The sequence below is a fragment of the Pan paniscus genome, chromosome 9, assembly GCF_029289425.2.
Source record: "Pan paniscus chromosome 9, NHGRI_mPanPan1-v2.0_pri, whole genome shotgun sequence".
Taxonomy (NCBI): Eukaryota; Metazoa; Chordata; class Mammalia; order Primates; family Hominidae; genus Pan; species Pan paniscus.
In genome coordinates, this window is record NC_073258.2 from 48,946,621 (window position 1) to 48,962,928 (window position 16,308).

Below are 16,308 nucleotides of genomic sequence, written 5' to 3' on the forward strand. Positions count from 1 at the left end.
CTGACCTCCCTGACCCTGTTTCTTTATGCAGTCATCCTGTGGTATCCATGGGGGATTGATTCCAGAACCAACCATGCATACCAAAATCCACAGATGCTCAAATCTCTTATATAAAATGGCACAGTTTACATATAACCTATGCACATCCTCCCATATACTTCATTTTTAAAATTTATTTTTATCTTTTTGAGTTGGAATTTTGCTCGTTGCCCAGGCTAGAGTGCAATGGTGCGATCTCGGCTCACTGCAATCTCCGCCTCTTAGGTTCAAGTGATTCTCCTGCCTCAGCCTCCCGAGTAGCTGGGATTACAGGTGCCCGCCACCACGCCTGGCTAGTTTTTGTATTTTTAGTAGAGATGGGGTTTCACCGTGTTGGTCAGGCTGGTCTCAAACTCCTGACCTCAGGTTATCCACCCATCGGGGCCTCCCAAATTGTTGGGATTACAGACATGAGCCACCCTGCCCGGCCTTCCCATATACTTCAAATCATCTCTAGATGACTTACACCCAATAGAACGTAAATACTATGTAAGTAGTTATACTGTATTATTTTAAAATTTGTATTATTTTTATTGTTTTCTTTCCCCAAAAATATTTTCAATCTGCAGTTGGTTGAATCTGCAGATGCAAAACCCACAGATCTGGAAGGCCACCTGTATATTAAAAGGTGTATATAACGACATTACTTACCTCATACGGTTATGAGGATTAAATGAAAGAACTTACATGGTGCCTTAGCACAATGCCTAGTGCCTAGTAAGCTGTGAATCACTACCACTCGTATTCTCACTATTGCCTGGGAACTGGACCGGGCATTGGGCCTGTTCAAAGTTCCTCTGCCGCTTACCTCGTTCCTCTCTTGGGCCCTGGAAATAGCCCATCAGTGGGGTAGTTGCTTCCTGGAATGTTTCCTCACACAGCAGTTCCCAGCTGGAACAATTTATTTTTCCAAGAAATGGGACCTCTAAGTTATAAGAGTCATGGGCTGGGCATGGTGGCTCACGCCTGTAATCCCATCACTTTGGGAGGCTGAGGCTGGTGGATCACCTGAGGTCAGGAGTTGGAGACCAGCCTGGCCAACATGGTAAAATCCCGTCTCTACTAAAAATACAAAAACTAGCCGGGTGTGGTGGTGGGCACCTGTAATCCCAGCTTCTCAGCTGCTTGGGAGGCTGAGGCAGGAGAATTGGTTGAACTCAGGAGGCAGAGGTTGTAGTGAGGAGAGAGGCATGCCACTGCATGCCATCCAGCCTGAGCGACACAGCAAGAGTCCCTTGCAAAAAAAAGAATCATAGAACTTCAAAGATACCCTTTCAGAGCACATTCTTCACGGTTACTGTTGGCAGAGGTCACAGGTGTGGGATGGAGCATGGCTCCGTCTTGAGAAGTCTCATCCATGAGCTCAGGGAAAGAATGAAGATCGTCTGCCTCAGGCACAGGATAGTGGAGTGGAGCAGGGAAACCCTGTGGCTACAGTACCTGGCCTAGGATCTTCTAACGTGGTTTTCCGCAGGAAGGGACCTGAGATAGGGATCTTTAGCACCCTCCTCATAACGTTTTTTTTTTTTTTTTTCTCATTTTTCAACACATCAGAAAACAAACAGGACAGAGTTCCTTGGCCTCATTCTTTGGTTCTGGTTGACTGAAAGGCAGTGAGCTTGCAGGATTTGGCAGCCCAGGGCATCAACTCGATCAAGGGGGAAGGGATTCAGAATTACCTGTGACATGCAGGACCTGCTTTTTAAACAAGAACACACATTCTCATAAGTCTGTTTTCTTCCAACATAGCGGTCAGTGTTGTAAGCTCTAGGGACTTGGGTTTTTCCAGTCAGCTGTGCTAATTCCAGACAGGAGTACAGCCACTCTTTTTTTTCCTCTTCTTTTGTTTCCCTCCTCTTTTTTGAGACAAGGTCTTGCTCTGTTGCCCAGGCTGGAGTGCAGTGGAGTGATCATGGCTCACTGCAGCCTTGACCTCCTGGGCTCAGGTGATCCTCCCACCTCAGCCTCCCAAGTAGCTGGGACTACAGGCTTGAGCCACTATACCCAGCTAATTTTTGTATTTTTTTGGTAGAGCCATGTTGCCCATGTTGGTCTTGAACTCCTGGGCTCAAGTGATTCACCCACCTTAGCCTCCCAAAATGCTACGGTTGTATGAGTGAGCCACCAGGCCCAGCCTTTGTAGCCATTCTTTCTAAATATGTCTTTCCACTGTAGCAGCAAACGCCTCCATCATCCCTTCAGTGAACAAATACCCACTCCCATGTTCCCACTATAAAGGAGAGACAAGTTTAATTTCAGGAGGCTCCGGGGCCACCTGAAAACGATGACTGGAACCTTTACAGGATTAATCTTCCATCAATCTTTCATTTCTTGGACATCAATTGAATTGAAGGTGGGCTACAACAGGAAAGTTCCTTTGAACTTTATAACTGCCCAAAATCTCCTCCTGAATCCAGAACCTTTTCATCCTGAAGAGTTTTTCTGACTGTGGAGGGAGGTCCTGTGGAATTTATTCCAGAGGTGAATACTCAGCTCACTTTCTCATCCTTACTCTGACTGAATGTGAAGCAACTGTTAGCCTGGACCAAAAGAGACTCATACAACCAAGCAGCAAACCACTAAGATTTCCCAAACTCCATTAGTCAAATGAACACAAATCTAGTTGTAGTGTGAGAACCACTGAAGCCCAGCCAATCTCTGGGCGCAATCTTGTGTGCCTTTGGTCAGCAAAGTGGTAGGATGCCCAAGAGCTTCTTGAAACGACTGGTGATAATTGGAGGGAAATCATGACCAAAATCTCAAAACAAGGAAGGATGAGATTTTTCTGCTCCCTAGGAGCTGTTTGTGGAGAGCAGGAAAGGAGAGTTCCTTCCATTCCAAAGGAATAAAAGACAGCTCCAAGTCTGCGAGCCAAGAAAAAGGGAAGCTCTGTAAGCAGTAATTAACCTTTCTCTAACTGGCTGAATACCCAGCTGGTACCAAAAGTTAAAAAATTGCTGCCCAACACTCCATGATATGGAGCATCTTGGGAGTCAGGTATAGTTAATGCAAACTTTATTTATAAAAGACTCTTAAATTAGTTGTATCATGCCATGCATTCATACAGAATACAGTGACCCTTCAGGGCGACAGAGAAGAGCTCACAAACTGAAAGGAAAACTATTAAAGAGTTTCTAATATTAACTATTAAAAAGCTAGGAAAGATTAGGACAATTTTACAAATGAGCAATTAAAAAGAAAAGGATCTGGGAACTAGACTGAGCAGAGAGGGGGCAGCTGTTTACAAGTCTGTACACTAAACTCATCCACGGACAGTCTTCTAGAGCAGCAGGACGCTGACAGAGAGAAGCAGAGTATGTACAAATACTTGTGCCACAACGACTCCTCCCCCCAGCTCCACGGCATGATACATACAACCAGTTTGTATACACTAGGCCTGCTGAGGCCATTTTAAACTATGAGGACTTCTAGTTTAGTAAACTAAAGCTGCAGGGTGCCAGGGGAGTGGGGCAGCTTCATTTGCGACTGCTCTTTATTCTCTCCAGTCTTTTTTTCAAGTCGTCTATGTTAGCTGTGGAGGAGGAGGAGGTCACAGTTCCTGAAGAGTGAGTCTGGTTAGAATCCAGGTCTGAATGCTGGTGCTGCTCCCGTGACTCCCGGAGCTGAGAGAGTTTGCTGTGGAGCATGTCTGTGGAAGAGGCGACAGTAGGAACTGCCGGTTTGGAGAGCAAAGAGGTCAAAGGAGGTCGGTCATCTTGCTATTGAGAGAAGGAGAGAGATTGTCTAAGGTCAGGTCAAGCAGGTCAAGATGCAGCTCCAGAACTACAGCAAGACTAAGCCACTTCTCTGTGGGCCAGCCTGCCTTGGACCTGCTTGTGACTACCCTCCCTGAGCTGCACAGAAGAAAAGGAGCAGTACCTTTGTGTTGTCCAGACCACATCGCTGTCGGAGGATCTTTAGCCTTTCCAAGTAGACAGACGGCCCCACTTCTTCCCCATTTGTGTTACCTATGGAGGACACTGTGCTTGTGGGCGTGGGCACACATGTGACTTCCATCTGAGGGGAGATGCCTAGAGGGGAAAAAGTAGAAAGAATATTCAGATATCCACATATCCCCCTTCTAAAGTGCCTTGGTTAATCTCCCACTAAAAAGAACAATTAAGAATTTCCTATACTTGAAAACTACAAATTCCACAAGAATCTACCTGGAGTTGGTGATAAGGGTGCTCTGAAATATACAATATAAGCTTCTTGAGAATGCAAAAAACTGATATAGAATGGCAGAATGTAAATTGGGTCATCCATCTGCATCCTGGGTTATGCAGGGGATTGTACTCCAGTAATCCCAGGGCTGACTTGGGCAATCCAAAAAGCTGAAGCTACTCCTAAGCATACTGTAATTGCCCAACTGAAAAACCCGAGGACCTTAAATGTTTGGAAGAATTAGATTAAGTTTGGACCAATGTCACATAGGAGAAACTCATTTGAACCTGTGAAGGAAGCAAGGTGTCCAAGGCTATGGTGTATTCATGGGGAAGAGAAGGTGTCCAACAATTATCTAAAGAGGGCATAGAACTGGAGTGTCTGTAACCCTACCACTAAGATCAATATTCTGGCAGGAGAGAGGAAAACCAAAACAACAAAAAATCCATCACACTTCCTAAATTTCTGAGAATGAACAATGATACAATGCGGGCCTTTACAATATTTCACTTGGTATCAATGCAAATGCATTCCACAGGCCCCAAAGGTAAGGTACTGGGAGGAAACACTGCCTTATGGTAAATAGAAAAGTAGAAAGGTTACTCCAGGGAAAAAGGACTCCTTTAATGTAAAGATGAGGAGAATCCTCTGAGGGGGTGAAAAATGAATGAAGAATTATGTAAAAGCCAGCAATATGAGATGTCTGAATACTCTAAGGCACAAAATCAATTTAATAATCAGTGGGAATATATGCTTGGGTTGGAAATGTGCTGTTTAGGCCAAAATTATCACACGTTGAACATCCCCAAAAAGGGCTTTGGAAACGAGGATAGGATGCCTGCCCTGATCAAACCATGGTATGTACATGTGGCATACTGTTGGACATTCTGCACACCACACTTTAACTCCTAAGAGGTCTTTTTCATTAAAGACCAGCCTGGGCAACAAAAAAAGACCCCGGCTGGGCACAGTGGCTCATGCCTGTAATCCAAGCACTTTGGGAGACCAAGGCAGGTGGATCACTTAGAGGTCAGGGGTTCAAGACCAGCCTGGCCAACATGGTGAAACCCTGTCTCTTAAAAAAAATTCAAAAATTAGCTGGGGGTGGTGGCACACACCTATAATCCCAGCTACTCGGGAGGCCAAGACATGAGAATCACTTGAACCCAGGAGGCAGAAGCTGCAGTGAGCCGAGATCGCAGCACTGTACTCCAGCCTGGGTGACAGAGTGAGAACCTATCTCAAAAAAACCTCAAAAAATAAAAACACTTGTAAAGTCTTGGAAAGGTGTAATTTAAGGTGTCAAAAACAAAAAAGAACTCCTATTTAAGAGAACAAAATTTAACTGAAGCTTCAGCCCAGCAAGATACAGGCTGAAAGTGGATATGATCAGGGTCTGAAAAACACAAAGGGACATGCTTTGACAGGCAAACACATTCTCAAATGTAACAGTAGGTGAATGTCACTAAACTCGGAAAGAACTAAGCATAGGACTGATGAGAGGGCACTTTTGCAGTTGGGTCTGTCTTGTCTTGGTTTAAGGCTCATGATAGCTATTTTCTATAACTGAAACCTCCTAAGTCTTCTGTCTGTCTCTAGATCCTGTGAGCAGTAATTCTCGAATAGGGGCTTTTTCACTGTGGGGGCAGTAACATTTCAGCTTAAACTTAGTTACTGCATTCATTTATATCATTTAACAAATATCATCATGTGTGGCTTAAGGGCAGGGATACATTCTGAGAAATGCATTTGTTAGATAATTTCATTGTTATGTGAACACCTAGTTGGTATAACCTGCCACACACCTAGGCTACAAGCCTGTACAGCATGTTACTGTACTGAATACTGTAGGCAATGTTAACACAATGTTAAGTATTTATGTATCTAAACATAGAGAAGGTACAGTAAGAATGTCGTATAAAAGATAAATGGTACACCTGCTGTATAGGACATTTACCAGGAATGGAGCTTGCAGGACTGGAAGTTGCTCTGGGTGAGTGGTGTGTGAAGGTGAAAGCCTAGGACACTACTGTCAACTTTATAAACACTGTACACTTAGGCTACACTAAACTTATACAAAAATAATTGTGCTATGACATTATGACAGCTATGGTATCATCAGGTGATAGGAATTTTTCAGCTCCATTATCATCTTATGGGACTGGCTGGGTATGGTGGCTCACACCTGTAATCCTAGGTCTTTGGGAGGCTGAGGTGGGGGGATCACTTGAGACCAGGAAGACCAGGAGTTCAAGACCAGCTGGGGCAACATGGTGAAACCCTGTCTCTACTAAAAATACACACAAAAAATTAGCTGGGTGTGGTGGCACGCAACTGTCCAGCTACTCGGGAGGCCAAGGCAAAAGAATCACTTGAACCTAGGAGGTGGAGGTTGCAGTGAGCCGAGATCGTCACTGCATTCCAGCCTGGATGACAGAGTGAGACCCTGTCTCAAAATAAATAATCTTATGGGACCACCATCATATATGCAGTCCATCACTGGGCAAAATGTTGATATGCATGACTAGACACAGATGCTGAACAATTAACCTAATAAATACTACATTATATAGTATGTTAGAGGTGTAAGTGCTATGGTGGGGTGAGGGATAGGTTGCAAGTTTTAAACAATAAGGTTTTACTGGCCAGGCACAGTGGCTCATGCCTGGGAGTACTTTGGGAGGCCAAGGCAGGCGGATCAACTGAGGTCAGGAGTTGGAGACCAGCCTGGCCAATATGGTGAAACCCCGCCTCTACTAAAACTACAAAACTTAGCTGGGCGTGGAGGTGCACGTCTATAATCCCAGCTACTCGGGAAGCTGAGGCAAGAGAATCTCTTAAACCTGGGAGGCGGAGGGTGCAGTGAGCCAAGATTGTGCCACAGCACTCCAGCCTGGGCGAGAGGGCAAGACTTCATCTCAAAAAAAAAAAAAAAAAAAAAAAAGGTTTCACTAAGATGGTGGTATTTGAACAAAGATGTGAAAGAGGAAAGGGAGCTAGGCAACAAAGCCATCTAAGGAAGAGCATTTATGTGTAAGAAATAGCCAGTGCAAAGGCCCTAAGAAGACATATGCCTGGTGTGTTCCAGAAACAACCAGGGGGAGGCCAGGCATGGTGGCTCACACCTGAAATCCCAGAACTTTGGGAGGCTGATGTGGGTGGATCACTTGAGCCCAGGAGTTAGAGACCAGCCTGGGCAACAAGGAGAAACCCTGTCTCTACAAAAAATACAAAAATTAGCCAGGCATGGTGGCATGCACCTGTAGTCTCAGCTACTCGGGAGGCTGAGGCAGGAGGACTGCTTGAACCCAGTGAGCCATGATCGCGCCACTGCACTCCAGCCTGAGTGAGAGAGCGAGACCCTGACTCAAAAAGAAACAAGGGGGCTGGTGGGGCTGGAGTGAAACAACAGGAAGAGGACTAGGTGATGAGGTACTAGGGGCACTGGCGGGTCCTATAAACACAGGACCTCAGAGACCTTTAAAGGGCCTTTTGCTTTTGCTGAGTGAAAGGGAGAGCCTCTGGAAAATGTTTCATTAGAGTCATTCTGATGCTATGTGTAGAAAAGAACAGAGGAAGGCAGGGTGGAAGCAGGGAGATCAAGCAGGAAGATAGTACAGTAATACAGATGAGAGAGAACACACACACCAAGGTGGTAGCAGTGAAGATGAGAAGTGTGGATGAATTCTGCATATGGTTTGCAGGTAGAGCCAAAATAATTTCCTGACGGAAAGGAAGAGAAGACTCAAAAGCTTTGGATCTGAACAAACTCGAAGGATAAAGTTGCCATCAACCAAGATGGAGAAGAATGTAAATGGATCGGCTGGGCATGGTGGCTCACGCCTGTAATCCCGGCACTTTGGGAGGCCGAGGTGGGCGGATCACGAGGTCAGGAGATCAAGACCAGCCTGGCCAACATGGTGAAACCCCGTCTCTACTAAAAATACAAAAATTAGCCATGGTAGCAGGCATCTGTAATCCCAGCTACTCGGGAGGCTGAGGCAGGAGAATTGCTTAAACCCAGGAGGTGGAGGTTGCAGTGAGCCAAGATCGCACCACTGCACTCCAGCCCGGGCAACAGAGCGAGACTGTCTCAAAACAAAACAAAACAAAAGTCAATGGATCAGGCTTACAGGACGATCAGGACTTTAGTTTTTTTGTTTGTTTGTTTTTGAGATGGAGTCTCGCTCTGTCGCCCAGGCTGGAGTGCAGTGATGCGATCTCGGCCCAGTGCAACCTCCGCCTCCTGGGTTCAAGTGATTCTTCTATCTCAGCCTCTTGAGTAGCTGGGACTACAGGCGCACGCCACCCCACCCAACTAATTTTTGTATTTTTAGTAGAGACAGGGTTTCACCATATTGGCCAGGCTAGTCTTGAACTCCTGACCTCGTGATCTGCCCGCCTCAGCCTCCCAAAGTCCTGGATTACAGGCGTGAGTCACCATGCCTGGCCAGGACTTTAGTATTTGACATGTAGAGTTTACAATGTCTATGTGAGGCTGGGCATGGTGACTCAAGCCTATAATCCCAGCACTTTGGGAGGCCAAGGTGGGTGGATCACCTGAGGTCAGGAGTTCAAGACCAGCCTGGTCAACATGGCGAAACCCCATCTCCATTAAAAATACAAACATTAGCTGGGTGTGGTGGCACCCGCCTGTGGTTCCAGCTACTCAAGAGGCTGAGGCAGGAGAATCTTGAACCTGGGAGGCGGAGGTTGCAGTGAGCCAAGATTACACCACTGCACCCCAGCCTGGGTGACAGGGTGAGACTCCGTTCACAAGGAAAAAAAAAAAAAAAATCTATTTGAAACCCAGGTGGAGATATCATGTAGGATATAGCAGTTTGGAAATCAGGAAGGTCTAAGCTGGAGATTTAAATGTTATTTAAAGTGGTGAAAGTAGATGAACTCATTAAGGAAATAAGAGAAAGAGAGAAGACAACCATAGACTGAACCCTGGGGGATGTCCACATTAAAAGGTCAGAGTGAGGCCGGGCGCAGTGGCTCATGAGTATCATCTCAGCACTTTGGGAGGCTGAGGCGGGCGGATCACCTGAGGTCAGGAGTTCCAGACCAGCCTAACATGGAGAAACCCCGTCTTTACTAAAAATACAAAAAATTAGCCCGGCGTGGTGGCGCATGCCTGTAATCCCAGCTACTCGGGAGGCTGAGGCAGGAGAATAGCTTGAACCCGAGATTGCACCACTGCACTCCAGCCCGAGCAACAAGAGCGAAACTCCATCTCAAAAAAAAATAAATAAATAAAAAAAGAGGTCAGAGCAAGTGAGCAAGAATCAGTCAAAGGCCAAGAAGGAATAGCCAGTGACACTGGAGGAAAACAAGACAGCATGGAGAACTGGAAGCGAAGTGAAGAAGCTGTCTCAAGGGCAGGGAACAATTTATTTACCACTGTCAAATACTAATGATGGGTCAATTCAGGTGGCTAAGAATTGACCACTGGATATAGCAATGGGAAGGCCATTTGGTGACCATTAAGTATTGAGGTTCATGGATATGAATTTAAACCAACCAAAACTTCAGGTTCCTGTGCTAGGAGCTATTTTGAGCTTATTCCTGGAGCTATAACAGGAAACCATACCTGTTGAAGTGGAAATACGACCTTTGCCCTCCCTCTCCATCTCAATCACCCGAAGGCCTCTTTCGACATAGCTCTGGAAGAACTGTGAGGAATTTTTCAGAAATGGTTCAATGTCAGCATCTGAGTATTTCTTCTTATATTCATATAACTCTGCTAGTCCCTGGTGAACACGAAAAGGGAAGAGGTGGGGATGAATGTTAGTGTCCCTTTACCATAAAGCAGACCCCTATTCTGCTTAACCCTTTCACTCTCACCTCTTTAGTGTTTTCTTTAGAGCCAATCTTCTTAAAAATCTCAGCTAAGAAATCATTCACTTTGGCCTTTGATGATTTTTCATCCTGAAAAGTTGAAAGACATAGGAAGAATTGGTTAGACTTGAGTTATTAATTAGGAACTGATGGTTGGATATGAACAGAAAATATCTCAAAATCTGGGCCTTATTGGTATGTTCCTACAGATAACAGATGCACCAATGATGCAGGTCTTGCAGCAGAAGCACTAACATTCTGTGTTACTGAATGCCTCCAGTCTCAGATTTCCACCTCAACTTGATGGAGAAGGAACTGACACATTCTTTCCATGTTAAGCAGAACTAGCTATTTATCTGGTGACCAATGCCTTAGGCATCTTTCTTGGGGACCAAAAAACACATGGTTATACTTAGTTTAGATGTTAAAATTTCAAGGTGGAAATGGTTACTGCACCACAGCAGGAGACTGATTCAACCAGTCCATGAGCCTTCACCTTGGACCTTCGGAAAGCATATCCTGGTGACCTACACCTTAGATAAGATCACTTCCGGTGTAGCCTCATGTCCCTCAATCTTTCAAGTCAGGCCACTCACTATTCGAGATGCTCCCTTTTCTGTTTCCTTATCAGACTTGCTCCCAGTCTGGTCCATACTGTGCTTCATCATCCGGCAGAGATGGGCTTCCAGCTCAGACTCGTTTTTGTTGTCGATCATCGTTAGGTGGTCCAGGATCTGAGGGAGACACATGCATGACTGATAGCACTGCCATTTCCATGATTTTCTCTCAAGCTCCCTCAGAGACCAGTTGCGATTCTTACTTACCTTGGGCCCTTTTAATTTGCATAAGGTGTGTAGCAGGGTCTTTAGGGTCCTTATGGGAAATTCACTTTTGCATTGCTTCAGTTTCTCTTTGGGGAAGACCTTCATGAAAATGTGGATATCCAGAAGAATTCTGTCTAGGTTAATGCTATTGATGGTATCAGGCAACAGTCGAACCATTCTCCAGAGACACTATTGAAAAAAGAATAAAAGAGTTAGAAGGAGTGACTGAAGAATGAGGATAATTTGTCACCATTCATCTTCCCTAAGCTTTGAGCTCACTTCTAAAAGATGGCCAGGGCTATAAATGTGGCACATCATATCTTTCAAGTTCAGCTGCTAAAACGTGAAAATTTTTAATCACTTCTACCATGACACCAGCTGAAGTGTGTCCAGTCATTCATCTAATCATCCATCTCTACTCCTTCCCACTCCCCAGAGCTAGGGGCCATCATTTAACCTGGTAGAAATTCTCTCTTGGGTTTCCTTCGTTCCTGAGAGTAAAGTAGTTCATGTTGCTTAACCAAATCTAATGCAAGGGGACAAAATATCTGATACTAATTCAGTGTAATAACAGTATTACAGTGTTATAAATATGTTCATTTGATCTCTTTCACAAAAGAGACCAAATATCATAGGGCTGTAGATATCTTTTTCCCAAAAATAAATGAAATCTGTTTCAAACTTCTTTCCTTTTGATCCTCGGAGAATTAGTAAAATATTTACAAAATATTTCCTCCCTTTCACTGTTTGAGGCCACGAACTGTTTAGGCCTGAACTTAGAATATAAATTGTAGGAAGGGAAAAACTGAAGACCAATTCATACACACACACACACACACACATACACGTGTGTATTATATACATATATATAATATACATATATAACATATTAAGATATACATAATACATATATACATATATATAATACACATATATATAAAAAACCATATATATATGTTTTTTAGAGATGGGGTCTCACTGTTGCCAAGGCTGGAGTGTAGTGGTATGATCAAGCTCACTTCTGGGTTCAAGTAATCTCCTCAACTCAGCCTCCTGAGTAGCTGCTACTATAGGTGCATGCCACTGCACCTGGCTAAATTTTTACAAATTTATTAATATTTTTATTATGAAAAATATATTTTCAGGTGTGACTTGGTTGATTTGAGCCTATGTCTTTCTTAGCTCCAATTCCTCTTTCCCCATACTTTTAACAAAGTGATTGCATCTTTGAAAGAAAAGAGATCAAATCATTTCAACTTCACCTTCATAACAAGCTCTGAGAATTTGGGAGAACTGGCTGTTGCTAGCAGGCTGTCTTGGAGCAAAACAAGTAGGGCACTGGAAGAAAAACCCAACACAACAGCATTAAGTTTCAAACCTGCATTCCAATTAGAATCAGCAGTTGAAAGGGCAAGTGAGATTACTCTATTCATCTAATAAATTGAGAGGTCATGGATCAGGAATTGTCCTGGACTACCTGACATTCAGTTAAGAAAATAAACATTGTTTAAGCCTTTTAAGTCACCACTTGGTAAGTGTAAGGTTTGTGACTCTATTTTTCATTGTCATTGGTAGCTGAGAAAGAATAAAATGTACCTGAAATGTACAAGAAAAATGTAACTGACAAACTTTACAGTCCTATTATAGAAAATGCATGATATTGGCTGGCTAACTAAGTATTTACTAGTTTTAGCTATGGTCTCAGGCTAAAATACCTTTGGTCCATGATGAAGAAGAGTAATAAATCAACTTCCTAGGCACACTTAAAGTTTTAACTGATGTAGTTATAACTGATGTAGCTATAACTTTAAGTGTGCCTAGGAAGTTGATTATGATTGTTTGGTTGCCTAGGAAGTTGACTTACGGACATTATGGTTTCTAAGTGTAGACAAAAGAGAGGATGCCCCAGGCTCTATTGGCTGAGAGTACAGATATACCTCAGGATGTTGGTCTGGTCTGACTTCTCCAGAACCTTCACCACCAAGAGGTTCACAGAGCGGATGACCTGTTGTCCTTCCTCAAGATCTTCAATCCGAGAATCCAGCATTAAGGTGATGAGGCCATGCATTAGGTCTTTTAGTACTCCAGTGGAGGCCTCCCGGGCAAGGCTCTCTATCTGAAACAGCTATCCAGACATACTTGTGTCAGGGAGGGGTAAAACTCAATATAGAGAGTAAAGAAATGTGGGTGGCATATTCTGATAAATATTCAATTATGTTGTATTTTTTTTTTTGAGACAGAGTCTCCTCTGTCGCCCAGGCTGGAGTGCCAGTGGCGTGATCTTGGCTCACTGCAAGCTCTGTCTCCCCGGTTCACGCCATTCTCCTGCCTCAGTCTCCCGAGTAGCTGGGACTACAGGCACCCGCCACCATGCTGGGCTAATTTTTGTATTTTTTTTTTTTTTTTAGTAGAGATGGGGTTTCACCGTGTTAGCCAGGATGGTCTCGATCTCCTGACCTCGTGATCCACCTGCCTTGGCCTCCTGAAGTGCTGGGATTACAGGTGTGAGCCACCGCGCCCGGCTATGTTATATTTGTAAAAATTCAGAGTATTAAAGAAAAAACAAAATCACCATACTCCCCCAAGCCTCTAGTAATAGGCAAAATTAATCGGTGTGCTTCTAATTGTGAAATTTTTTGTTTTTTTTTTGAGACAGAGTCTCGCTCTGTTGCCCAGACTGGAGTGCAGTGGCACGATCTCGGCTCACTGTAAGCTCCGCCTCCTGGGTTCAAGCAATTCTCTGCCTCAGCCTCCCGAGTAGCTGGGATTACAGGCGCCCGCCACCAGGCCTGGCTAATTTTTTGTATTTTTAGTAGAGATGGGGTTTCACCATCTTGGCCAGGCTGATCTTGAACTCCTGACATTGTGATCCACCCACCTCGGCCTCCCAACGTGCTGAGATTATAAGTGTGAGCCACTGTGCCTGGCCAAAGTATTTGTTTTTACATGTGAAATTATTTATTGTTATGCCAAATTTGTAATTTCTGGCTAGTTGGTGTCATTAAGTCCACCCTTTTAGCCCCAGTTTAAGAAAGAATATTGAAATCTGAGTGAGAATGTCTTCATTATCCTTATAATCTGCTCTACAGGTAAAACATTGACAAATTTTTTCCCTTTTTAGTTGACATGTAATAATTGTACAAATTTATGGAATACAGAGTGGTATTTCAACACACGTATACAATGTATACTGATCAAACCAGGCTAATTAGCATTTTTAATATAACCATACTTATCTGTGGAAAGGCAGCTATGGCCTACCATGCCTGATGAAGAAACTGGCCGGAAGAAGCTAGGTAGTCTGTAAGCATGTTACTTTATATCCTAACAGTAAGGTGGGATGGAGTGTAGCCAAACATCCAATGGAAGCCATCAGTAGCTTGCTATATACAATGCATGTAAAATTCTACCAAGTGACACAGGACTCACTGCAACATCTGCATGGACTCTGGCTTTTGAACCTCTGTAGGCTGAGAGATTGATGGGAAGCTGAAATTCTGCAGAGGTGCCCTTACCGAAATCATGTTGCCAATGATACAGCTATACAACTTGATGATCTCGTCCTTCTCCAATTTCTCATCTGCCATGTGTGTGTTGTAGATGAGTCTTAGCTGCATAAAAGTGGCTATCAGAAACTGATCAATATGGCCGGACATGGCTTCAGCTTTGTCTTCCTGTCTCAGGACCTCATCGATCTGATAACAAAAATTTCAAGATATATTTTCCAAGCTTCATACTTCTAAAATAGCGGAAGACACTATATGAAACTTCTCTGTAAGAATATTTATTAGCAAAGTACTTCTAAAGTCTTACCTTAAAAAAAAGCCCATTTACTTATTTATTTTATTCATTTATTATTTTGAGACAGAATTTTGCTTTCACCCAGGCTGGAGTGCAGTGGCACGATCTTGGCTCACTGCAACCTCCACCTTCCGGTTTCAAGTGATTCTCCTGCCTCAGCCTCCTGAGTAGCTAGGATTACAGGCGCCTGCCACCACGCCAATTTTTGTATTTTAAGTAGAGACGGGGTTTCACCATGTTGGCGAGGCTGGTCTCGAACTCTTGACCTCGTGATCCACCCACCTTGGCTTCCCAAAGTGCTGGGATTACAGGCGTGAGCCACCGCGCCTGGCCCCATTTAAATATAAATAACTAGTCCTTAGGGATTCAGTCATTCAGCAAATATTTACTGAGCAAGATACTAGATACATTAGTCACAGGTTCGATTCTAAGAGGCTCATTGTCTAGTTCAGGGAATAATAATCCTTATGTTTGGCTGGGCACAGTGGCTCACATCTGTAATCACACTTTGGGAGGCCAAGGTAGGTGAGCCACTTGAGGTCAGGAGTAGGAGACCAGCCTGGCCAACATGGTGAAACCCCATCTCTACCAAAAATAGAAAAATTAGCCTGGCATGGTGGTAGGCACCTGTAATCTCAGCTACTCGGGAGGCTGAGGCAGGAGAATTGCTTGAACCCAGGAGGCGGAGGATGCAGTGAACCGAGATCACGACACTGAACTCCAGCCTGGGTGACAGAGCGAGATTCCGTCTCAGAAACAAAACAAAAATACTTATGTTTAAATGTTCAATTTATTAAAAAGAGTGCTTTTTAGACTCTTCAGACAGGGCTGATATTAAGATCTCCATTTAACAGATGAAAAGTGAGGCTCAGAAAGATCAGACTACTGGTCCAAACTCAAAAACTCAGCTTTCTCACATACTGGTCCAGTGTTCTGTTGCAGTACACTGGTTGTCACTAATGATAATAAGGCATTGTTTATATCTAATCTATTAGCAAGTTCTGTGGATTCTACTTCCAAAAGAAACCCTGAAACCATGACTTCCTTCCTCTTCACCATTATCATCCTAGTGGCACATAATATCTTTCATATAAATTTTGGCCACAACTTCCTAAAAGAATTGCTGGAATTCACTCTTGCCATGCATATAATCTTATCTCTAGAGCAGCCAGAGTAATTTCTTCCACAATTAATACAAACAAAAAACCTGCAAAGGTGAAGAAAAAAGTACATTACAGAAACGTTGAAAGGGTAGTAAAGGAACTCTTTTATCCTGAATCATTTAAGAGTAAGTTGTCAATCTGACGTTCCATACCCTGATACTTTAGGATATACTTATTAACAACAAGGACATTCTCCTTCATAAGTACAATAAAACCACCAACATCAAGAAATTAACACTGATGTTACTACCATCTAATCCTCAGACCCCATTCCATTTTCTCTAATAACCTCAATTATGTCCTTTAAAGCAAAAGACCAGTCTAGAATCATGCACTGCATTTACCTGTCATGTCTCTCAGTCTCTTTATAGTGTAGGACAGTTCTTCAGTGTTTCCTTGACTTGATGGACCTTGAATCTTTTTTTTTTTTTTGAGACGAAGTTTCATTCTTGTTGCCCAGGCTGGAGTGCAAT

At 43.6% G+C, this 16,308-nt stretch overlaps 1 protein-coding gene across 6 annotated transcripts in view; it reads right to left on the reverse strand.

The window, feature by feature from the left end:
* Nucleotides 1-3,032: 3,032 nt before the first annotated feature.
* The window catches only part of CKAP5 (cytoskeleton associated protein 5), a 102,551-nt gene continuing 89,275 nt past the window's right edge, over nt 3,033-16,308 (reverse strand). For all 6 annotated transcript variants that reach the window (XM_008968128.5, XM_034932489.3, XM_055093656.2 and 3 more), the window contains 9 exons: nt 14,387-14,566; nt 12,809-12,996; nt 12,134-12,209; nt 10,872-11,060; nt 10,644-10,781; nt 10,054-10,137; nt 9,800-9,959; nt 3,919-4,070; nt 3,033-3,758 (listed from right to left, as the gene is read on the reverse strand). In XM_008968128.5, coding sequence (XP_008966376.3) covers nt 3,516-3,758; nt 3,919-4,070; nt 9,800-9,959; nt 10,054-10,137; nt 10,644-10,781; nt 10,872-11,060; nt 12,134-12,209; nt 12,809-12,996; nt 14,387-14,566 — 1,410 coding nt within the window. In that variant the 3' untranslated portion in view covers nt 3,033-3,515. The remainder of the gene's footprint in view (nt 3,759-3,918; nt 4,071-9,799; nt 9,960-10,053; nt 10,138-10,643; nt 10,782-10,871; nt 11,061-12,133; nt 12,210-12,808; nt 12,997-14,386; nt 14,567-16,308) is intronic.